The sequence below is a fragment of the Neoarius graeffei genome, chromosome 20, assembly GCF_027579695.1.
Source record: "Neoarius graeffei isolate fNeoGra1 chromosome 20, fNeoGra1.pri, whole genome shotgun sequence".
Taxonomy (NCBI): Eukaryota; Metazoa; Chordata; class Actinopteri; order Siluriformes; family Ariidae; genus Neoarius; species Neoarius graeffei.
In genome coordinates this window covers 46,670,775-46,696,668 of record NC_083588.1, presented here as the reverse complement: position 1 = coordinate 46,696,668, position 25,894 = coordinate 46,670,775, and the positions used below count along the sequence as shown (strand labels likewise).

Genomic DNA, 25,894 nt, shown 5'->3' with positions numbered 1-25,894 from the left:
GTGGCGAGTGTGGACGTTGCGTGACTCACAGAAGATTGTCGCAGGTCGGCGAAAAAACGACTTACTAATAGATATAAAAAAAAGTAATTTAAGTAAGTTTAAAATGTAATTTAAATAAAAAGTAAAGTATTCATAAATTGAAGTTTGGAAGCGCCTCTGTTTTTGGGCTGAGAAGTTTGAAAGGGTGTACCGTGATTCTGCCTTCTTGTATCGCGACACGGATCGTGGCTCTGCGTATCGCGATTTCGATTTCGATACGCATATTGTTACAGCCCTAGTAGAAACAGTATACATTTTGCGCTGAGTGCAAGCAGGGACTCTGGCAAAGCTACCTATGACAAGCATAACTAAAAGGGGAGAGCCAGAAGCTAACACAGGCATGAGGGAGCCCCGGGGCATAAAGCAGCAGCCACTACACCGTCAACAAACTCGAGGGCTACAACGATTCACCAAGACTTCAATTCGATTCTGCAAATAAATATAAAGGACAAACACACCTCAGATTTTAAAGGGCTGATGACACGAACATGACTCTATGCAATTTCTTAAATAAACTATACAACATGGCAAACATGTTAGATTTCTGTTATAATTACGTGAAAAGAAGCTGTTGTTACGCGAATATCCAACTTTTAATTGCACAGCGCAAGAAAACTGGGTCCGTGGCTCGCGGCCATGTTGTGACGTCAGCGGAAGAACACGCTGCGGTTCACTGGCTGTTCTACTCTGGTTCTACTCAATGGAAATGGCGCATGAAAACGCCGGTGAACTCTCTAGTGCTAGCTCTTCCTCTTCTGGGAGTCTAGAATTGTGTTGATCTCTTCCGAATAGAATCTATGATAGCCTACCCTCTTTACCCTTTGCCTCTCGTTGCTAGGCGGCAGTTACATGAACGCCGCACGCTTTCACAAGCAAATACATGACTGATATCACGCCGACTTTATGATTACATTTATGATTATCATGTAGAATCTATAGCTCTACGTACCTTTATCTTATGTCGTTTCACAACACATGTTCTGACAGGAGGACTGTCTTTGGATCCGGCATAGCTCCTAGTAGACCCCCTCCGGAATACTGGCAGTGTTGCCAGATTGGGAGGTTTCCTGCCCAGTTGGGCGGTTTCAAGTGCATTTTGGTGGGTTTTGAACATATTTTGGGCTGGAAAACTTTAGCAGTATCTGGCAACAGATACTGCTGACGTTTTCCAGCCCAAAATATGTTCAAAACCCACCAAAATGCACTTGAAACCGCCCAACTGGGCAGGAAACCTCCCAATCTGGAAACACTGTGTAGGCACTGCTGATGGTAGTAACACACGTTTGTGCTGAACTGAACACCCAAGAGATTCTTTTAAGCTGGGAAGGGTGTCAAAACAATCCAAATCGAAGTGTTCAGAGCACAGGACGGATGTTGATGAGGGCTCCCACTTGTCACGAGTGCGCCTGACTTGCTTCACCCACTTTGCATGCAGCTCGGGATCTCTGGGAAACTTGAATAAACTTGCCCCATCCTTGTGGGTTTTGGAGCAAAAGCTGGCAACACAACGCGAAGGCATAATAACTAAAAAAAAATATGTGTGTGTGTGTGTGTGTGTGTGTGTGTATATATGTGTATAATAAAAATACTAATAATGATAAACTGAACACCTGTCGCATCAACAACAAACTGGTAAGTTAGGAGGAAGGATCTTTCGCTGACGTCATATAGCTCCTCCTCCTCCTCCGTCTCCTGGGTGCTGCAGCCCCGTCAAATTTGCCCAAATAGCCGCGTTTTTTATCATAACTTGTAAAATAGGCGCCTTCGTGAATTAATATATGGATCATTGGGAATTACTTTTTATGTTATAAAACATCGCCAAAGATGTCAAAAACGTGTCATCAGCACTTGAACAAAATCCCACTGAAATTTGTGTGGAAAGATGAAAGCTTTCCAAATGCTGACTAGGGAACAGGTTATGCAAGTGTAAAATGCTTAAAACAAAATAAACAAGTGTTGCCAGGCAAAACAAACCTTGCCTGGTAGCACTTATAGTGGTATGCAAAAGTTTGGGCACCCCTGGTCAAAATTGCTGTTACTATGAACAGTTAAGCAAGTTGAAGATGAAATGATCTCCAAAAGGTATAAAGTTAAAGATGACTCATTCCCTTTATATTTAAAGCAAAAACAATTTTATTTTCATCTTTTACATTTTCAAAATGACAAAGGAAAAGGGCCTGAAGCAAAAGTTTGGGCACCCTGCATGGTTAGTACCTAATAACACCCCCTTTGGCAAGTATCACAGCTTGTAAACACTTTTTGTAGCCAGCTAATAATCTTTCAGTTCTTACCTGGGGGATTTTCACACATTCGTCCTTGCAAAAGGCTTCCAGTTCTACAAGTTTCTTGGGCTGTCTTGCATGCACTGCTCTTTTGAGATCTATCCACAGATTTTCAATGATGTTTAGGTCAGGGGACTGTGAGGGCCAGGGCAAAACCTTCAGCTTGTGCCTCTTGAGGTATTCCATTGTAGATTTTGAGGTGTGTTTTGGATCATCGTCTTATTGTAGGACCCATCCTCTTTTTAACTTCAACTTTTTTACAGATGGTGTGACGTTTGCTTCCAGAATTTGCTGGTATTTATTCGAATCCATGCTTCCTTTGACCAATGAAATGTGCCCTGTGCCACTGGCTGCAACACAACCCCAAAGCATGATCGATCCACACCCATGCTTCAGAGTTGGAGAGGTGTTCTTTTCCTGGAATTTGGCACCCTTTTTTCTCCAAACATACCTTTGCACATTGTGGCCAAAAAGTTCTATTTTGATTTCATCAGTCCACAGGACTTGTTTCCAAAATGCATCAGACTTATTTAGATGTTCATTTGCAAACTTCAGACGCTGAATTTTGTGGCTAGGACACAGGAAAGGTTTTCTTCTGATGACTCTCCCATGAAGATCATATTTGTTCAGGTGTCGCTGCATAGTAGAACAGTGCACCACCACTCCAGGGTCTGCTAAATCTTTCTGAAGGTCTTTTGCAGTCAAACAGGGTTTTTTTAATTTGCCTTTCTAGCAATTCAACGAGCAGTTCTTTCAGAAAGTTTTCTTCATCTTCCAGACCTCACCTTGATCTCCACTGTTTCTGTTAACTGCCATTTCTTAATAGCATTACAGTCTAAGGAAACAGCTACCTGAAAACAATTTGCTACGTTCTTGTAGCCTTCTCCTGCTTTGTGAGCATCAATTATTTTATTATTCAGAATAGGGATGTTAACTGATGACCGTTTGACCGATGGTTGACCGAATCAACGTCAACCGGTTAATTTTTTTTTGGTTGTCGGTGAAAAAAAAAAACAATCGTTTTGAAGCTGCCGATTTTGGAGCGGAGAACCTGGAATTCTGTGTTGTAAACGCTTGGGGCATGCCATGCGGTGTAAGGACGACAGCTGACAAATCAGAAACACCTATTCAGTCATGTCCCGCCCCAGTTGAAGACAGCTGCCACTCGGCGAAAGAAAAAAAGTGTAGACACAGGCTTTTTAGCTTACAAATTACTTTTTTTTTTTTTTAATTATTATGAGAAGGCACATCGAGTTTAGTCCTGCCTTGGCCAGTGCATTCTGAAAGTATGCTTCGGTCTGTAGCCAACAGTGCATGTTATTGCAGATTATATCTCTCCACACAAACTAAAGCCGCAGATGCCGACTTTTTCACGGCTTTTTCATGGACTGTAACGGCATTTGCTTATGTAGTAATTTTAATACAGAATTTACTCTGATGAAATTATTCAGACACTCCAACGCCCCCCCCCCCCCCCCCCCCCCCCCCAAAAAAAAATCGGATCTGCACGAGACGTGAAAAAGGCGCGCCGTTTGCATCCCTGTTTAAACTCATAGGTTAACCGGCTAATGAGGCTCGGTGGTCGGTCAAGATTTTTAGTTTTCGCCATCCCTAATTCAGAATGTGATGGAGTTGCTTAGAGGAGCCCATGGCTGTTGATTTTAGGGACAAGTTTGAGGAGTCAGAGAATTTATACAGCTTTGAAATCTGCATCATCTGACCTTTCCTAACGAAGAATTTGAACAAGCCACAGCTCAATAAGCTAATTAAGGTCTGGAACCTTGGTAAAAGTTACCTGAGAACTCAAATGTATTGGGGTGCCCAAACTTTCGCATGGTGTTCCTTTTCTTTTTTTTTTTTTACTCTCCAATTGTGCAAAACAAAAATAATACACAAATCTAGCAGAAAATGCTGAAAAGAAATATCATCTTTACCTTCATGCCTTTTGGTGATCAGTTCATCTTCTGCTCACTTAACTATTCACAGTAACAGACATTTTCAGTAAGGGTGCCCAAACTTTTGCTTGCCACTGTATGATGAATATGACGGAAGATATCGCGAAAAAATGATTTTGACCTTGTGTGTGAACAATAAACATGGTTCTGAGTCTCTGCTGCTCTCAGCCAATCAGAACACACTGTACGGTTTACTGCTCTCAGCCAATCGGAACACACCGTACCGCGCTGTCACTGTACTCTGCGATTGTTACATTTTTATAGCATGATAATGACATAGTGGCTACCGCCTCTATATGAAGCAGTAGCCACAAAAACCTTGACCGGATGACCCCCAAAATGTTGCAGGTTCTATTTGAAACCAATGCCCATCTATCCTGAAAGTTTCATGAAGATTGGTTCAGCCATTTTCCCGTAATATCATTAACAAACAAAGAAACCCCACCGAAAACAATACCTCGCCCCTTGGTGGACTCCATCCCGGGTGAGGCAGTAAGTTAAAATAAGGATATTTTGGCAGCTTGAAATGATGAATTCCTGAGCACAGAGCAGTGAGTATCATTCACAACATCTTCCTCTTCAAAGAGAGTTATTTAATATTATTCAGTTGGTACCGTCACTACACTAGTACAAGTAACAGTAGGAACTCAGCAACCTGTAAAACTGTTTTTGTAACTTTGGCTCTAAACTCGAACTGATGACCAGTAATCACGTTAGTCAGTTTTAACTGTCCTCGCGTACCTGGTTTTACTACTTTAGTAACACTTTCGGTTTTCAATTCAGCGGCACTTGATTTACATCCACGTTGTGTTTCTGCTTTAAATGATTTGCGAGGTTTGTAGTTGGGCCCTCCTTTATACTTCACATCAACATAACATGTGCGGCACGTTGCAATGTCCTTCGTGTCTTCCAGGGTTCGTACGGCCTGGAAAAACCTGGTTCTTCAAAATATGCCCTAAAGGCCTGGAAAAGTGCTTGAAATTCATATTGCAGGGTTTTTTCTAGAAAAATTTAGTATGAGGGCGCTCACCATGGCGAGGGAGCGAAGCGGGGGGGGGAGATGGTGCCGGTTGCCCCCCCCCCCCCCCCCCCCCCCCCCCGTGCAAAACCTTTGAAAAATGCTCCAATGGGACATTCTGAGGCTATCTGAGAGGGAAATTGTAACAAATTGTCTGTCAACATTGAAAAAGAAAGAAGTAATCTTCTTCTGCCCTGGACAGTCTTTGGCTTTCTTCCGTTTCGTGCCGCGGGATGACATCTTTAAATGCCCAAGTGTCAACAAAAACAACTCGCGAACTACTTCTGTCAAAAACTCCTGCGCCGGTGGGTGAAAGGTCATTCAGTCTCGAGAAATCTCGCTCTACAAGTCAGCTGACCTTGTATGTAACCCATGTCGCTGCTGCTCTCGCGAGATTTGACAAGTAAACAACTAAACAACATGGCGCCTCAGTCTGGAAAACGCCAATTCGGATTGTTTTTGCACCGTCTGGCGGTGTATCTACTATAATTGGAATATTTTTGGAGCAATTATAACGTATTTGATGATCAGACACATTGTCATGTGGTGTTGCTGGGATGTTTTCACGGAGTCGGTAAGGGGGCGCACGCCGAGAGTAAGAGGGCGCAGCACCCCGTTCCCCCGTTTAGACGAAAGCCTGATATCCTTGAAAATCCTGGAAAATTGGTCTTAAACAAATAAAATGATAAAATGCCCTTATTGTAGTTTATATCTAAAGTTTCTGTACACGCGCGTGTGTACGCGTTTTCATAGAAAAATCATAGCGACGATCAACCATCGGTATTCAATGTTTATAGCGATGCGAACGCCATCTGTTGGTAAAATAATAAGGTGCAATGCTGTGATTTGACGCATGCGTTATAGGTCTGTACAAAATGGCGCCACCCGCAAACATCATGCGTTAGCTCATAAGCGATCAGCTTTCGGTAGTTTTTTTTAGTTATATATATTTTTATTAATTGTGATGCCTGGAAATTGTTCGTTTATTGATCGATGGCTAAAAAAGCCAGAATACGGGAAGTGGCTGCAGCGAGTGCCGGGAGACAGACACAAGGCACAGTGCACATTATGCGTGAAGACGTTTGACATATCTAACATGGGCGAGGCTGCTATCACGAGCCACCAAAAGGGAAAGAAACACTAAGAACAGGTGGCCATGATAGCGAACTGCATGCAAATCATGGATATATGCCCGTCGGTAAACACAACCTCATCAGCGTCGGTCGTCATGACTAAGCCACCTGATGCAGTGCCGCAGCCAAGTACGTCTGCCACGAGTACCGACAGTGACAACAGAACATGCAAAGGTAGATTAGACCGTTATTTTCGCGAAACGACACATTAAAAGCGGAGATAATTTGGTGTCTGCATATCGTCACAACTCATTCATCATATAAGTCATCTGAAGGCACAAATAAGCTTTTTTGTGATATGTTTCCTGATGGTGCCATAGCAAAGTCGTTTGGGTGTGGTGAATCAAAATATGCTCATCTTGCTAAATGGGGGATCGCTCCTCATTTCAAGTCTCTCTTGATTAAAAGCAGTGAATAGTCAGGGAAATTTTGTGCTTATGTTTGATGAGAGTTTGAACTTTGAAAACCAGAAGAAACAGCTTGATGTTTATGTACGTTTTTGGGATCATGATTCGGTACACTCCCGCTATTTTGGATCGGGTTTCCTGGGTCACGGCGATGCTGATACGCTTGTGAAGAGTTTTTGCGATTGTGTCGCTGATCTCCACCTAGGGAAACTGTTGCAGATTTCCATGGATGGCCCAGCCGTCAATTGGAAATTTCACCGAGAAATGGTTGCCAAACTGGAGATGGATTATGACACAACTTTAATAGACATTGGTTCCTGTGGTCTTCACATTCTGCATGATAATTATTGTTGATACACATGATTGTTGTTGATAAAGAAAATAGAAACATTTCTGTGTACATGTTTTTCTTGGCTGAGGTCCTGGAAAAATAAGATTGTAACCTGGAAAAGTCATGGAATTTCATTCCCTCTCAGGGGGAAGAACCCTGGTCTTCTTGAAACCCAAAATGTAGCCAAACTTTCGATTTTAGATGAGACAAAGGATCTTTAAACTTGGCTTCCGCCATTTTGGGTCCCAGCAATGGTGTTGCTATGTAAAGTGTTGGCTAGTCCAATTGGATAAGAGCAAGGACCCAAACCAATCAAATTGCACGTTCTATTTAGAAGCAAAGCTGTGCTCTATTTCAGCCGATCACTTTCTCCAGGGTTTTTTCTAGAAAAATTTAGTATGAGGGCGCTCACCATGGCGAGGGAGCGAAGCGGGGGGGGGAGATGGTGCCGGTTGTCCCCCCCCGCCGTGCAAAGCCTTTGAAAAATGCTCCAATGGGACATTCTGAGGCTATCTGAGAGGGAAATTGTAACAAATTGTCTGTCAACATTGAAAAAGAAAGAAGTAAGGCCAAAAAAAAAAAAGTGTGTTTCCGGTAACATGAAATACTAAAATAAGGTCGGTATTAACACAAGTAAACATCTTACAAAATAGTATTTTGGCACAGAATCCTTTATACCACACATCATAATAAAATAAGTGTTTTAAATCTTTAAACGAATAAAAAAAATCGCGAGAGTTCGAGTTATGATCTACGGAAGCGATATTTCATGATATTTTCATGTAATAACATGAAAACACCTTATCAAGAAATAACATGAAAATAACGTCCTAGGCTACTTCCATTAAAAGCAGACGGCCTCGCCTACTGTAGAACTTGGGTCGAGCAAAAACATGGCTGAATCCTGAATGACTCCTATTTGTATAAATAGGGGACTACATAGGCGGCAAAATGTAGTGTTTTTCCCTGCCATGGAAGTGCACTTGTATACTGAAAAGGAAGCAATTTGCATTACAGCCTTGAATGAGGATTCAAAATGGCGGCTCGGCTCAGTTTATGGAGGAGGGCTGATAGAAGCGGCGAAACATTTTACTTTTTATCGTTTCTTTCACAATTTGAATGCGTTGAAACAAAAAATTATGACAAACTAACGCCGCTTACACTAAAATATCGAGGGAAATTTGTAATAAAAACTTTACGGTTGGCAATTTCGACGCGGAAATTCTCGATCAGTCGGGTTACCGGAAACACACACTTTTTTTTTTTTTTTAATATATTTGGCCTAATCTTCTTCTGCCCTGGACAGTCTTTGGCTTTCTTCCGCTTCGTGCCGCGGGATGACATCTTTAAATGCCCAAGTGTCAACAAAAACAACTCGCGAACTACTTCTGTCAAAAGCTCCCGCGCCGGTGGGTGAAAGGTCATTCAGTCTCGAGAAATCTCGCTCTACAAGTCAGCTGACCTTGTATGTAACCCATGTCAAATCTCGCGAGAGCAGCCGCGACAAGTAAACAACTAAACAACATGGCGCCTCAGTCTGGAAAACGCCAATTCGGATTGTTTTTGCGCCGTCTGGCGGTGTATCTACTATAATTGGAATATTTTTGGAGCAATTATAACGTATTTGATGATCAGACACATTGTCACGTAGTGTTGCTGGGATGTTTTCACGGAGTCGGTAAGGGGGTGCACGCCGAGAGTAAGAGGGCGCAGCGCCCCTGTTTCCCCGTTTAGACGAAAGCCTGTTCTCGCATCGATTTTAACAATGTAAGTGTAATGGTTATGCGGTAAAAGTGTGTTTTATAGATCAGTGAAAATTGAAATAAAAAAAATGTCGCCGAATCAAACTGAAAATACGGCTACATGGATTGATCAGTACTGGAGGTATGAGCTCGATTTTCGGTGCACCGTGGTGAATCGTTGCAGCCCTAGTGGTGTAGTTGTCCCATTTAGCTGGATTTAACCTGGACCCTTTCATCCATGTTGCATGTCGATTTCATGTCGAAGTTGATTAATACCGTCCGCAACAGAATCCGGACGTGAAACGCTTCAGTTCGGCTTTGAAACTGTTCTGTTGAGCTGCAGAGGGTTAAACATGCAAACCCTCGATTTGATTCAGCTAGCTAGTCACAGTTTCCTCAAAGTACTTTAAGTTAGTTTACTACTTGAAGTTTTTGACTGGATTACTTAGCCCATGTTTACATTAGACCGTATCAGCGGATCATCAGATTAACGTTTTTAAAACGATTAGTGTGCACACAGCAACACCAATACACGATTCGCGTGCACACAGCAACACCAATACACGGATACGCTCGGCTCCGCAGGCATCCTGCGTTCCAAATCACTCCGCCCTGAACAGCGAGTGCCCTCTGGAGGGTGCGCACTCCGGCCCTGCGCAGCTCACAGAGCGCGCGAGTGAAGTGAACAAGCAGTGATTCGGGACTGAGCTGCTGTGTGTGTGATCCCAGCGCATATCACTTACTACTTGCAAGTGAAAGGATGGCAAGCCTAAAGACAATCATAACTACACAATGGGCAGTATTTGCATCAGTATTTTCATACTTTTATACTCTTTAATGAAAGGTGATACAAGGCGGAAGTCCGCGCCGTTTTTCAGCAGTCGCGTCACATGACCAACGCCAGCGAATCTGGAAGGTGGATGTCACAGTGACGTTGTCCAATGAGACGCCAGCTAGAGCTCAGCACAGCGTATCCGCGTATTCTGAATGTTTACACAGCACCGGAGCTGACACGATCTGGATTGAATACGTGGACGCTGGCGGATTCCCGTTTCCCGGCGTTTCCAGACGGTTTAATGTAAACGGACAGTGCATCCGCGAAGAAAACGAGACAGATACGGTCTAATGTAAATGTAGCCTTAAAGTTCAAAATTTTCTTTAAAAAAAAAAAAACTGTTTTCTTTAAATCTAGAATGATCAATCAGAGATGTTTGTTTGTTTGTTTGTTTGTTTGTTTGTTTGTTTGTTTGTTTGTTTGTTCGTTCGTTCAACTTTATTCACATTTAAACATGGGGCCAAAACACTAGGGACTAAACCACCGGAGACGACTCAGGTTTGTTTTCGTATTGCATTAACATGTCTCCTGGTTACATGAGTCTGTTTATAGAGAATTGTTTTTGTTCTTGAAACTGGTAGAGGCGGTCCTGATTGCTCTTCACGCGCACATTCTACTCTCTGCTTAATGAAGGCTACAGTCCCTGACAAAAGTCTTGTCGCTTATCCATTTTGTAGAAACAACAGCTTATAACCTGACTTTTAATTAATCCATTGGTTTTAGAAATGGCTCATATGAAAGCTAAAACCCTGCCAAATTATGTTTAATATACTAAAATTTGCTTCACTGAAGAAAGATTGATCATTTAACGAACACAGAAAGGTCAGATTTTGGCAAGACATAAGTTTTGTCGCTTACAGAGAGTAATGTGAAAATTGAACAAATAATTTACTTCAAATACAAAAATATGTTGCATAACATCAGTGAATTAAGTAGTGGTGCTGTGAGATCCATATTTAATATCTTGTATGTCTTCCATGAGGGGCGGCACGGTGGTGTAGTGGTTAGCCCTGTCGCCTCACAGCAAGAAGGTCCTGGGTTCGAGCCCCGGGGCCGGCGAGGGCCTTTCTGTGTGGAGTTTGCATGTTCTCCCCGTGTCCGCGTGGGTTTCCTCCGGGTGCTCCGGTTTCCCCCACAGTCCCAAGACATGCAGGTTAGGTTAACTGGTGACTAAATTGACCGTAGGTGTGAATGTGAATGGTTGTCTGTGTCAGCCCTGTGATGACCTGGCGACTTGTCCAGGGTGTACCCCGCCTTTCGCCCGTAGTCAGCTGGGATGGGCTCCAGCTTGCCTGCGACCCTGTAGAAGGATAAAGCGGCTAGAGATAATGAGATGAGAATGAGATGAGACTTCCATGAGCTTGAAGGACTGCATCCATGCGGTTCGACAATGATTCATACAAGTTATTGATGAAGTCATCAGGAATAGCAAAGAAAGCAGTCTTACATGCCTCCCAGAGTTCATCAAGATTCTTTGGTTTCATCTTCCATGCTTCCTCTTTCATTCTACCCCAGACATGCTCAATGATGTTCATGTCTGGTGACTGGGCTGGCCAGTCCTGGAGCACCTTGATCTTCTTCGCCTTGAGGAACTTTGATGTAGAGATGGAAGTATGCGATGGAGCACCATCCTGCTGCAAAATTTGACCCCTTTTATGGTTGGGAATGTAAGAGGTAGCTGATACTTCTTGAGATTTTAGGCTATTGATATTGCCTTCCACCCTGCAAATCTTTTGCACACCCCCATACTGGATGTAACCCCAGACCATGATTTTTCCGCCACCAAACTTAACTGTTTTCTGGGTGAATCTCGGATCCATGCGGGCTCCAGTAGGTCTCCTGCAATATTTGCGGCTGCTGTGATGTACAGTCCCTGACAAAAGTCTTGTCGCTTGGGTACAAGTTGACCTTAAGTGCCCCTCAAATATATGTCTAATCAATTTTTTTTTTTTAACAAGAAATGGCTAATTTAAATCCCAACAGCTTTTGAAATAATGTTTTGGTGCCAAACGAAACTGCTGAAAAGATCAAGGTGCTCCAGGACTGGCCAGCCCAGTCACCAGACATGAACATCATTGAGCATGTCTGGGGTAGAATGAAAGAGGAAGCATGGAAGACAAAACCAAAGAATCTTGATGAACTCTGGGAGCAGGGCTTTGAACCGGTTCAAGGAACGAAAACGAAAACCGGGAACTTTTTCTGTTTCACATGGAACAGAAACGAAACCAGAAACTTTATTATTTTTTATGTTCCGGAACAGAAACGCTTATTAAAAATAATGGTAACCGGTTAATACCGGTTTTTATTTCGTTCCTCAAAGTTTCCATAGCCTACAAATAAAAAAAAGCCATTCTCCTCCTGCGCAAGTTTCTATGACCCGCTGGGGTTCACTTCCTGTGTGACGTTCGCTGACTGAATGGAGAGAGCGGGAAGGTGGACTACTATCATGTCTCCACGTGATAATAAGTGAGTAAGTGCATTACTGAGTGTCTGAGCAAAGAAGAGCCTGAACGTTGCAACCTCCCTATTGGCTGTTTCTAAAAATTTATCAGTTGCTGCCCTTCCCACGGGAATCATCGCGGGCTCGAGAGACGAGACCTGACGAGTTAGTTCGTTGGTAGCAGAACAAAATGTCTGGACACAAATCGGGTTTTCAGAAAAGGAAAGAAAATAAACGGAGGGTTGAAAATACAAAAAAGGAGGCAGAAAATGCAAAACAAGTTTTAAGGTAGGACAAATGGTTACTTTTCTGAGGCAGCCCGCCGTGGCTGCCTGCAGGCTTATTTATTATAGCCCATTTAGTTAAAATAGTTGATATAAAATGTTTATAGTTATAGTTATGTGATGGTTGTCCTGATTTAGACTGGCGGTTTTTTTTTTTGTTTGTTTGTTTGTTTGTTTGTTTGTTTTGGGGGGGGGGAGGGGGGTTTGCGCGATGTTGCACCCGGGTCCAGATTAGGGCAGAACCAGCCCTGGCTACATTTCAGGTGTAGTTTGTTTTATGAATGTATGTACTTGAATAGATGTGTACTTGGTCTTCCAATATGGCGCCTAACAAAATCTCACGGCGCGGTGACGTCATGCGGTAGCCCTCTATAGGGCCTGACTAGCCTTTGGTAACACACTAAACGAATTATCTTTCATTTTTGGCACTTTTTCTGTTTGTGTAGATGGGAAGACGTACTGAGAATCCAAATCGCCAACATTTGAAATAATAATTGTTTTGAATTATTTCTTGTCTTATTTAATGAAGGTTGTAATAGAATTAGCCTACATTTGGCTTAAGCTGGATGAGACAGAGACATAATTTTATAGCCATTTGTTAAACAGCTGACAGGGAACGTAATTAACCGTTCCGGGAACGAAATTTTTTTGTTCTAACCGGTTCGGGAACGTCTATTTAATGGTGGAACCCAAAACCAGAAACGTTAAAATTCCGTTTCTGTTCGGAACGAACCAATAGGAAAAAAATTCTGGTTCAAAGCCCTGTCTGGGAGGCATGTAAGACTGCTTTCTTTGCTATTCCTGATGACTTCATCAATAAATTGTATGAATCATTGTCGAGCCGCATGGATGCAGTCCTTCAAGCTCATGGAAGTCATACAAGATATTAAATATGGATCTCACAGCACCACTACTTAATTCACTGATGTTATGCAACATATTTTTGTATTTGAAGTAAATTATTTGTTCAATTTTCACATTACTCTCTGTAAGCGACAAAACTTTTGTCTTGCCAAAACCTGACCTTTCTGTGTTCATTAAATGATCAATCTTTCTTCAGTGAAGCAAATTTATTTTAGTATATTAAACATAATTTGGGAGGGTTTTAGCTTTCATATGAGCCATTTCTAAAACCAATGGATTAATTAAAAGTCAGGTTATAAGCTGTTGTTTCTACAAAATGGATAAGCGACAAGACTTTTGTCAGGGACTGTATGTTGATCAGTAATTTCTTTCTTTTTGTAAGACTGAGCCTGACGGGTGATGTAATGTCTCTCTTTCAAGCCGGTGATGTCATGCCATATCACTCGTTTACCTTATACATGGATGACTTGGCTTCATCATCATCCTCCAATCACATATCTATAACACACTCTTGAATGTGAATACACACGCACTCGCTCATGTTTGTCCTCCAATAAACTGAGAAACGTCCGTCTCAGTGACCATTTGCTCTCGGATCGATCCGTGAGGCAGGATCTCTTAGGCGGCCGAGGTCTACATTCCTAGATCATACTTTGTCAATTTATCCTCCTTCGGTACAGACAGATCAAAACCTAGCATCTGCTTATTTTATTAGGTTGTGGAATTCATGCGTCGTATCTGCTTTGGTTTAATAACAAGGCTTGGAAAGATGCAGTGACTTAAAATGTCAATAACTGTACAGTGTGGTTTGCAAATTGTGTGAAAAGGTTTGAGGAACAGGGAGATGATGTGTAAAGCGCGTGTTTTGTATCTTAACTGATGTGATCAACTCGAATGAGCAAGTATTTTCTACAGCAGGATAAAATAATTCGACTCTACAGTTGATCATGCGCTTGTGAAAGTGAAGTCTGTTTTCCTGTTTGACCTCTTCTGTTTGTAAACCCTAGAATATTTCTGCATGAATAACACCTCAGCACAGCAGTAGCGCGAGCTATGTTTACATGGACCCTAGTAATCTGTGAATCAGATTCAAGCTTGATCGGATTGAAATACACCCCATTTATCAAGGCTGTGAAAAATCCGTGGAATTCCGCGAATTTGGCTGCCAAAAATATCATTTTAGTAAATCATCTAATTTTGCAAAAAAAATTGGGGGGGGGGGTTCTTTTGCGACAATGACGGACCGGTTTACGGCATTTCCGCCATGCTTACAAACCATGGCACGAATCTTGTGCTCTTTAAACACGCTTTTGATATCAACGGTTTTGAAAAGGAGAATTTCGCGGTATGTCCGTGTCACGGAGGGACATCGTTCAGAGGGAGGACGGTGAGACCGACGATGTCAAAAACATTTGCCAAGGAAAACGGCATCAAAAATCCATGGAATTGGCGATGGCTGGAGTTTAAAGTCAGTAGTGAATGAGCACATACGGAAGATAAAAGAACCGGGGAAAGCTTACTGCATCTTGTGCCATCAGGATGTGAAGTACGGTTCTGGTGGAAGAACGCGTTTGGTTGACCATGTTAAAGGAAAAAAAAACATGTGGAATTGGTGAAATTGAAGCTGTCGAACTATAGATTACCAGGTAAACCATCTTGTTCACATTTTATATATTCAATTTATAATAATAACAATAATAATAAACAGTTCAAATTAAATGGCATGGTTGAGAAAATATTTGCTTTCAGGAGATGCTTCAAATCTATCAATATGCACAAAATCTGTTCAGCTTCTGGGGCCCTGCGGGCCCCTGGCTCCTGGGGGGCTGCTCCTCCTAGACCCACTGCTAAAATTGTTTCCTCGGATTTTGTCATTTCTATTACACAGCCCTGATTTATTGATAACTGGATTGAAGGAGGTGGTACTACAGTATCTACATTAATGAGCCGTAGGGGGTACATTATTGGACCTCAAGGTAACTATAGGGCCAAAAAGTACTTTATTTTCTGAGTATTTTGGCATGGAAAGCTCAATCCCTCACGGAGCTAAGAAGAAGAAAGAGGTGGTGTAGACCTCTGATAATCCGTTTGATAAGAACATTATCCGTGTAAAAGGTTGATCAGATTTCTTTCTGCTCGTGTTAGTACGCTTTTGCTCAGTGATGTGGTGACGGTTTATGGACAGAAGAAACACGGCAGCATCCGGTAATAAAAACTGGTCTTTTGGTGGAGATGCATACTCGTTTAAACGTACTTAAAGAATTAAAAATAGCTGGACGGGCGCAGCATGTGCAGCAACAACCTGTTTAACCAATTGTGGGAAGAGCTTAATAAAGCGGGGATAACCTGGTCTGTTAACCAAATCGTGCTCGCCTTCTCCTGCTCATCATGTCTATGAGGACATGGTTTCTTTCCAGTTATTGCTTAAATAAAATGGACAAAAGAACCAAGATCAGATTGGTTAAAAATACTCGCCATGTCCTCCTCTACAGAGCAGAGTCAGCCAGCTGTGTGTGAGATCATGCATGTGAGAAATTTTATTCCGATTGTACGCTTGGGACATAAAAGGCACATCTATCCGATCACTTTCCTGTAAATGGTACTTTCGGAAATGCCGATTGGTAGCAGTTTGTTCTGGATGTAAAAAAAAAGGTGTGACTATAAATGTACCTACTGACAGGGTAATGGCTATTATGCTGTCCGTCCCATCTGGATTGCCATGTTGGAAAAGATTCCATTATATATTTTGGGAAAATTGGGGTGGAGTATAAAGAGAACATCAAGAGAGGTCCAAGAGAGTAAAATTGTCTGTGGGAGGGGGCTGTCTGATGGAAAGCAATCACAACACATGCAGAAGGAAGGGGGTGGATAGTGCGGTTATGTAGCCGCATGCATGCCTGTTACGACAGCGCAGCAGTTCAGAAAGACAGGCGGTTCGGGCAGCACCAGGGAGCTAGCAAATGCATTACATGTCCACATCTGTATATACTCACAAAGTACACTTTTTATGATGGGTCTACGTGATAGTCTTAATAATAAATACAGTTTAACCTTCTTTACCGATGGTGTAGTCAAGTGTAGGTGTTGTGCACAGACATAAACATTAAATCAACAATAAATGTATTGGATTATGGTTTATACGGCCAAAATAATTGAAGGAGAATGCAATATGGCGATCTGCTGGGTTTTTGAAAAGAAGGAAGTTGTAGCCATTTAGCAGTAGGTTTAATAAGGAAAGGGTTACTAAGGAAAGATATGCCCGGTGTCCAAAATCACTCATTCGCTCACTACTCTCTATATAGGGAATTACTGTATAGAGGACTATATAGTGAGCTCATTGGTAAAATGAATAAAAATACTTCCGGACAGTACTCCATCGTGCCGTTATTTATATGGATAGATACTTTATTAATCCCAGAGGGAAATTCAAGGTATCAGTAACATTTCCACATTGCACAAGATCAATACTAAATCGCATTATACGTATAAAAATAATACAAAAAATACCAAAAGAAATAAAACATTACCAATAAGAGCAAGTAATAAAATATATACAGCTCTGTGTGGGAGGTAGTGAGGTAGTGCAGTTGGCAGTAACCAGTCACAGTGCAAATAAGCGTGTAATGAGCAGTGCAAATACTTTGTGGACAGTTACATACATGTGCAGTGTGTTTAGTGGTATATGGTAGATAAAAAGCATAGTATATTACATGATGGGCATAGTTAAAGTATATCAGTACTAGGGATCGACCAATATGTTTTTTTTTTTTCCAGGGCCGATACCGATTTATTATGGAATTGGGATGCTGATAACCGATATGTGCAACCGATAAATGTAAACATTATAATTCACATGAAATTAAACATAGCACACACTGACACAGACCTTCATATCCATGAAATGTATGTTTAATTGTAAAACTGAACATGAAATTGTGTGCAGGGAGATGCCAGCAGCATTTGTACAATAAAGTCAAACATTAGTTAGAATAAAATGAGATAAAATAATAAAATAAATATTCACCAATAAAAAAAATAAATCACTCCCTACTATATTACAGCTCACCATTTTCAGTGGAAAATAAATGAAAATACACTCTGGATTCTTCTACACCAAGAACTAAGTAAGACTTACCAACTTCAAGTAGTTTTTAAATAACAAATCAAGTGTAGGGAGCTGCCTGCAGCATTTTTTAAAAAGTAAAATCAAACATAAAGTAGGCTGTCACTCCCTATTATGTAACAACTTAACAAGTAACCATCTACGGCTCTGCTCCTTTAAGAGTATATCGCTTTCCGAATCAGAAGCGCTAGCGAGGAGAATCACTTGCGCAAGAATTATAAATACTACATTACAGCTCAATGTGAAGTAGCATAAGAACATTTAAGTCAAGAGTTTAATTGATGTATTTCATTCATTAGCGTTTATCCAAGCAAGTGTGCATCCACGACACTATTAATTACTGAGCCCACAACAAGCGTCCTGACAAACTCCCTACAGTATTACATAGCCTGCTAGCACCATATCACACCTGGCTTGTTTAAATGTTCAAATAGCGCTTTATAAAGTTACCTAACATATACAAGTGCAATGCGCTTTTTGAGCACGAGTCACGTCATGAAGTTTACTCATCACCATAACAAATAGCCAGTAGGCTTGCGCTAGCCTACACAACACAAACACTACGTTTTATTTAGTCTTCCCTTGACCACCTCTCTGTATGGCTGTCATTCTACTGTTCAAGTAGAACTACTGACACATTCACAACGTTTCCAGACGGGGATTTAAAAATGACTGCAGCCTACGTTATGCTGGGGACTGCTTACTATGGACAACATTACATGTAGTTTCAGCGAGACTAGTTGGTTGTAAACTAATTCAAGTGCTTCCTTCCGTAAGCTAAGTTTGCCTGGCTACACAGATGCAAATGGACAATTTTAACGGGTAGTAGATGAAGAATGTAAACGTATAATGATGTTGTGCTTTTGCAACTTGTGTGTTTGTGACTTATTGCGGCAAAAGCAGCGCGTCCTTACCTTGAAGTGGGATCTGCTTCTGCCCGAGTGCCCATACGGCCGCCTTGAAACAGTTCACAGCGTTTAGCTACGCGTGTTGATTGGCTGTATCCCTTGTGCCGCTTCTGCCCGAGTGCCCGTACGGCCGCCTTGAAACAGTTCACAACAAATCAGATGTTGTGGTGGGCGGGACCATGTTCTTGAACTCAGAGAGGCGAGTGCAGGAAAGGACGTGCAGTGACAGTCGCGTTAGGAACGAAATGGCTGCAAAAAGGCATGTTATCAGCATATCTGTGGAAATTATGGCTGATACTGATAACCCTAAAAATGCAGAATATCGGCCCGATATATCGGCCAGGCCAATTATCGGTCAACCCCTAATCAGTACATATAGTATATGATATTAGGTTGGTATATAAATATTAAGGCCAAACAAAATATGTGTTTCCTGGGTTTTCAAAATAGGGTAAGTAGGGGAAAAAAAAAATTTGTTTATCCCAAAAGTTTACGACAAATTTTCTAGGGTAGGTAGGAAAAAGTGAGGAGTTTCCTTTGAAAACTTTTTTTGCAAAATACTCGTTAAACGTTTGCAACTGATCCCAGAATGTCAGAACTGTGTGATTTGTTGTAGGAAACAATGTTGTAGTTACTCTGTAGTTCTTCATTTGGAAATGTTTTGAATTGTTGTGAATATCTTTTGCATTGCAATAGGCTGATTTGACAAGCAAACATTTCTGTCCACTGTGTCGCTTTTTGTTCTGAGGCGAACCTCCATTTTATAGGCACCCGGAAGAATCGATGAAATATACTGCGCATGTGCAAGCAGTCATTTACAGCCGACCCTTCGAGGCATGAACACAAGGGTGGCCAGTTTTTCTACTCAAAAATCTAAGATAATCATCATTGTAACACTAGCAAGAATGTGCAGCATTGTTCAGCTATGTATTCGATTGCATCTGTGACCCCGTCTAGAAATGCCTACGAAATTTGGCTTTGCTGCGACCTTCGGTGTCCGAGTTATAAACGTTTAAAGGTGGGCTGGAGCCATGGATCAAATCAAAACTTAAGTCACTGAGCAGTGCTTGCACGGTGGCGAATGACTGGCCGAGGCACCGTCCTACCAGGCCGTGCCCGTGCTGGTTTGAAAGGGCTGGGGTAGAGGGAGGTGCGTGTTGGTTGTCCATTTACTCCTGATGGGCCTCGTGTCTTTCGGCAAATACCGAGTGGTTTATATGACACGCCCTAGCGGTTCTCGTTTGACTCGCCAGGTGGCTGCCAAGCAGGTAGGGTCGGGCGTGAGAAATAGTTTGTTTATCGTGGTCATAAACAGTTGAAGGGTCGCAGTGTTTTTATAGGGTCGGTCAGGTAACCGGAAACACACATTATTTTGTTTTTTATATATATATATATATATATATATATATATATATATATATATATATATATATATATATATCAGTATGTATAATATACAAGTAGGTACATTTTATAATGGTATATAATAAGGTAAAGTACAGCATACCAGCTTATCTACAAATATCTGTATGTACCCATCTATGCAGATAATGTACATCTATGTAAGCAGCAGAGAAGTGCAATGGACATGAAAAGAAGAGTGTAACTAGTCCTGAGTACAGCAGAGTCACAGAGTCTTATTTTTGCTGAGCTGGGAGGAGTTGAACAGTCTAATGGCCTGAGGGACAAAAGACTTCCTGAATCTGTCCGTGGTGCAGGGCAGGGACAACAGTCTGCCACTGAACGAGCTCCTCTGCCTGATGATGGCACCGTGCAGAGGGTGGTGAACGTTGTCCATGATTTAAGAGCAGTTTGCTCAGGGCCCTTTGCTCTGCCACTGATGTAAGGGACTCCAGCACAGAGCCAGCTTTCCTCACCAGCCTGTCGAGCCGTCTAGCATCTCTCTTTGAATGCTGCCTCCCCAACACACTACAGCACAGAAGAGGACACTGGCTACCACAGACTGGTAGAACATCAGCAGCAGTTTTCGGTAGATCCTGAAGGACCCGAGCCTCCTCAGGAAGTAGAGTCTGCTCTGACCCTTCCTGTAGAGGGTGGCAGTGTTCACTGTCTAGTCCAGCTTGTTGTCCAGATGTACACCCAGGTATTTGTAGGTCCTGACCATCTCCACATCAACCCCCTCAATAGAGATTGGCTGCAGAGTCGGCCTGGACCTTCTGAGGTCCACAAGCATTTCTTTTGTTTTGCCAGTGTTCAGCTGCAGGTGGTTGGATTTACACCACAACACAAAATCCTGTATCAGGCTCCTGTACTCCTCCTCCTGTCCATCATGAACACATCCCACAATCGCAGTATCGTCCGAGAACTTCTGCATGTGGCAAGACTCAGAGTTGTATTTGAAGTCTGATGTGTAGAGAGTGAACAGAACTGGAGAGAGCACAGTCCCCTGTGGTGCTCCCATGCTGTTTATCAACGTGTCAGAAATGCCGTCCCTGATCCTGACATGTTGTGGTCCCCTGGTGAGGTAGTCTATGATCCAGGAGACCAGATGTGTGTCCACCCCCATCTCCTGCAGCTTCTCTCTCAGTAGAAGGGGCTGGATGGTGTTAAAGGTGCTGGAGAAGTAAAAAAAAACCATGATCCTCACTGCGCTGCTCCCCTTGTCCAGATGAGAGTGAGTCCTGTGCAGAAGATAGAGGATGGCATCATCCACTCTCACCTCCTCCCGGTATGTGAACTGCAGTGGGTCCTTAGCGTGGTGGGCCTGGGGTCTGAGGAAGTTCAGCAGCAGTTGCTCCATGGTCTTCATCATGTGTGATGTCAAGGCGACTGGCCTGTAGTCATTTCGTTCCTTTGGATGTGTTTTCTTAGGAACTGGAACACGACGTCTTCCACATGACAGGAACTCTCCCGAGGCGAAGGCTCAGGTTAAAGACGTGTTGGAGGGGCTCCCCCAGTTGGGCAGCGCAGGCCTTCAGCATCCTGCGACATACCTTGTCCAGGCCTGCTGCCTTCCTGAGGTGGAGTCTCCTCAGCTCTCTCCTGATTTGGTCTGCAGTGAAGATGGGGGGGACTGGGGGAGTGGATGTGTATTCCATCTGCAGGAGGTGTTGATGGCTCTAATGCTGATGGTGGGGGTGAGGGCTGATGTGACTGACGAGGTGACAACTGCTGCAGGAGGAGGGGGCAGCAGGAGTAGGACAAACAAATGCCGCTTTTCCACTACCAACGCGGCTGAGTTGGGCCGTGCCGTGCTGAGTCGAGCTGAGTGGGGCTGTTGGAGTTGCATTTCAACTACAACCGCGCTGAACCGTGCTGGCTGGAAGTGGGTGGACACATTGGGTGGAGTTAGCGAAAGTGGGTGGATGTCACGTGATGTCGTTAGGCGGCGCAAACGGTGACATCAGTGACCTTTTAAGCGGTAGTCTCACGACCCGGATAGTAAACAATAAACATGGAGGACATGGAGTCGTTAGTGTTGCTGGTCTTGGTGCTGTGGCTTGTTGTCACCGACAACGCCAACAGATACTGGCAAGAGCGTATAGATGAGGCGAGGCGCATAAGGCTTCAGAAATTCTCGTAATTCTTCTTCTTCCGGGTTTACGGTGTTTACAGATCCCAGCGTGCTCTCGGGGCGTGTGTGGGCATGTGAGGACACTCCTCCTCACCAATCAGTGCACGGGGGAGTGTCTCCTCACGCCCCTAGCCCCACTCGGCTCGGTTTGGCTCGCTTCAGCCCTACTCCAAAACCGTGCGAGTTTTGGGTGCTGAGTAGGGCTGAAGCGAGCTGAGTCGTGCTGCTCTGAGGTAGTCGAAACGCGAGCCGTGTCGGGCTGAAGTGAGCTGAAAAAGGGTAGTGGAAAAGGGCCAAAAGTGATTAAACTGGTTTGCCCTGTCCATGCCCCCATCTGCTGAGCTGCCGCTGTTCTTCTTGTAGCCTGTGATGGGTTTCATCCCAGACCTCCTTCATGATGTTTTCTTGCACCTTGTTTTCTTGTTTTCTTCCACCTTTTTCCTGTATGACTCCTTGACCTCTTTTAGCCGGACTTTGAGTTCCCCCTGTTCACGCTTCAGCTCTGACCCGTCTTCGTCTTTGAGCGCCCTCTTTTTGGTTGAGGAGGCCCTTAACTTCACTGGTAATCCAGGGCTTGTTTGGAAAGCAGCGTACAGTTTTTGTGGGAACAACAACGTCCCTGCAAAAGTTCAAGTAGTCCGTTATGCAGTGAGTCACCTCCTCAATGTCCTCCCCATGCGGGTCTAACAGTACATTCCAGTCGGTCGTCTCGAAGCAGTCCTTAAGAGTTTCCTCTGCCTCGGGAGACCAGGCCCTGAATGAACGCATGATGATGGGCTGCCTCAGAACCATTGGTTTGTACTGAGGCTGTAGGAGAACCAGATTATGGTCAGATCTCCCCAGTGACAGTAGTGGGATTGCCCTGTATGCGTCCCTTACAATGGCATACAATAGGTCTATGGTCCTGTTTTTTCCTAGTGGGACAGTCCACAAACTAATGAAAGGCAGGGAGAGTGGAGTCCAGAGTGACATGGTTAAAATCCCCAGAGATCGCAAAGAAAGCCTCAGTGTGTTGTGTCTGCGGCGCTGCTATGGTGGAGTGAATGACGTCACACGCTGCCTGCGTGTCTGCACGTGGAGGAATGTAAACACAGGTGAAAATGGCGTGTGTAAACTCCCAAGGCATGTAATACGGTCGGAGACTCACCGCTAACAGTTCAATATCCCAGCAGCAGATGATCGCCTTAACATTTACATGTTCCGGGTTGCACTGTCTGGTGTTAATAAACAGTGCGAGTCCCCCACCTTTGCACTTGCTGCTCGGCTTCATGTCCCTGTCCGCTCTCACGGTAGTGAATCCAGGTAGCTCCACATTAAAGTCCGGTGTGTCACTGTTAAGCCACGTCTCTGTGAAACACAACAAACTACACTCCCTGTAGAGCCTCTGGGTTTTCACCAGTCCTGCCAGCTCATCAGTTTTATTGGTTAGCAAGTTCACATTCCCCATAAGCACCATCAGAACCGAGGGTTTGTACCTCCACCGCCCCTCCATCTTCTTATCCTTGCGCTTGGCCCTGGCTCTGCAGCTCCGGTACCACCTCCTCAGTTCCACAGGTGAAGAATGGACAATGCCCTCGTGTCCCCTCGGTCGTAGGGCGAGCAGTTGTTCCTGAGTATAACCACGAAAATCTCCGCTGCACCGCATGTTGACACTAGAAATATCCATAGAATACAGTATAAATACACACCAGAAAGACTAAAAGAAAAACGCTTAAACAAAACTTCAGGATGCTGGTCATGCTATATACTATTTTAAAGCTTAATAAATAAGCTGAACAACTGCACTGTTTGGTAGTATTTATTTATTAACAATACCTTGGTCCAAATCGAACTCTTCTCCGATTGAAAGACCGTCAGTTTCTCACACTATATGCTACTTTCGTCACCACTGCCATCATTCATAAGAATTTCTGCCACTTGTTCTGCTGTAAATTCTGCATGTGATCGCTTATTCGAAGATGCCATTTTGAATCTGATTGAGGTAGTTGCGTTACTTACAAAAACAAAACAGTAAAAGGCAACCAATCAAAAGAAAGGATTCATTCTCACCAGAATCTGAATGGCTATGGTACAGTAAGTATTGTAAGACATTTTTCCAAGGTATTTTTATTTCATCATAGCAACCATTATATCATAGTTCTTGGAGGAATTATATTCAAAGGGTTAATCTGCCTTTATTATGATGGATAAACTGGCCAAGAGATCCAACAGACCATTCCCTTATTAGTCTCCTTTCTTTGTAGATGTACAGTATTATGTGGCTGCTCACACAGGATTCTCATTTTCTCCTCCTTTCTCTTTCCCCAGTGGCGGATGAGGCTACGAGCCCCGCTATCAGGAGCTCAAGCAAGTCGTTGTTGCAGAGTTTCCTGAAGCGGAAGTGTCTGGCTTTGTCGGCAGACAAGGTGCGTTAATGAACATGCAGAATGTTAGAATGTTTTGCAGACCTTTTGGCTAAGAACTTTTTTCAACTTCTCAGGGAGCTTTGAGATTGAGATCAATGGACAGCTGGTTTTCTCAAAGCTAGAAACCAGCGGTTTTCCCTATGAAGATGACGTGAGTATCTGACAGTTTTTGAAATGCATCACACACCAACACAACTGAGACGGTAATTATGGTTGAATTGTTTATTCATAAGGATCGACGTTAGTCAGCAAAACTAATTACGACACTGTGAGCTTATTCAGTATGGATTTTTACAGTCGACACACTGGTTACTAAACCAATAGCAACTGACTGTTTAATTGCAGCTACAGGCTGCTTACATAGGTGGTGTTTACATTAGACCGTATCCGTCTCGTTTTTGTCGCGGATGCACTGTCCGTGCACATTAAAACGCCGGGAAACGACTCCACAGGCGGAACAACTTGAATCCGCCAGGGCCCACGTATTCAACCCAGTTCGTATCTGATCCGGTGCTGTGTAAACATTAAGATACGAGGAAACGCAGTGCTGAGCTCTAGCTGACGTCGTCATTGGACAACGTCACTGTGACATCCACCTTCCTGATTCGCTGGCGTTGTTCATGCCACGTTGGTCATGTGACGCGACTGCTGAAAAACGGCGCGGACTTCACTTCCTGCTATTGTTTCCGCCTTGTATCACCTTTTTGTTTTTCATTAAAGAGTATAAAAGTAGCCCTGTGATGACCTGGCGACTTGTCCAGGGTGTACCCCGCCTTTCGCCCGTAGTCAGCTGGGATAGGCTCCAGCTTGCCTGCGACCCTGTAGAACAGGATAAAGCAGCTAGAGATAATGAGATGAGATGAGTATAAAAGTATGAATATAATGCTTTGCTTTGTCATTCTTAATGTTGTTCATGGTAAGATGCAAATACTGCCCATTGTGTAGTTATGATTGTCTTTAGGCTTGCCATCCTTCCACTTGCAAGAGGTGAGTGACTTGCGCATGCCCGATATGCACTGGGATCACACACACAGCGGCTCAGTCCCGAATGCTCGTGTGCTTCACTCGCGCGCTCTGTGAGCTGCGCAGGGCCGGAGTGCGCACCCTCCAGAGGGCACTCGCTGTTCAGGGCGGAGTGATTTTGGAGCGCAGCCGCTGAGGAGGAAGTGCTGAGCCGCACTGACACATTTCAACTTGCATGCCATCTAATTAGTCATGTGATTAGCGTATCCGTGTATTGGCGTTGCTGTGTGCACGCGAATCGTTTTAAAAACGTTAATCTGATGATCCGCTGATACGGTCTAATGTAAACACCACCACTGTCAAACTGGAGTTGATTGTTTTCCAATCACAGCACACCTTGAAGTATTTTATTCCTCTTGCACCACAACAGTTTGGATTTTTTTTTTTTTTTAGTTAAATTAAAGAATGTCTCACACTTTTTATAGTTGTTTTAATGCCGTTCCTGCACAATTTAAAAAAAAAATCAGTTTCTTTTATTTATTAAAAAAAAAAAGGCGACTTGTTACCAAGAAACCATGAAGCCCGTCTCCTGAAGACTACCATTTTGGATAATGTACAGCTTTATCTCTT

At 43.3% G+C, this 25,894-nt stretch overlaps 1 protein-coding gene across 1 annotated transcript in view; it reads left to right on the top strand.

Moving 5' to 3' along the window:
* The window catches only part of selenow2a (selenoprotein W, 2a), a 40,257-nt gene that overhangs the window by 6,475 nt on the left and 7,888 nt on the right, over positions 1 to 25,894 (top strand). The window contains exons 2-3 of the mRNA XM_060902649.1: positions 24,204 to 24,301; positions 24,376 to 24,452. Coding sequence (XP_060758632.1) covers positions 24,204 to 24,301; positions 24,376 to 24,452 — 175 coding nt within the window. The remainder of the gene's footprint in view (positions 1 to 24,203; positions 24,302 to 24,375; positions 24,453 to 25,894) is intronic.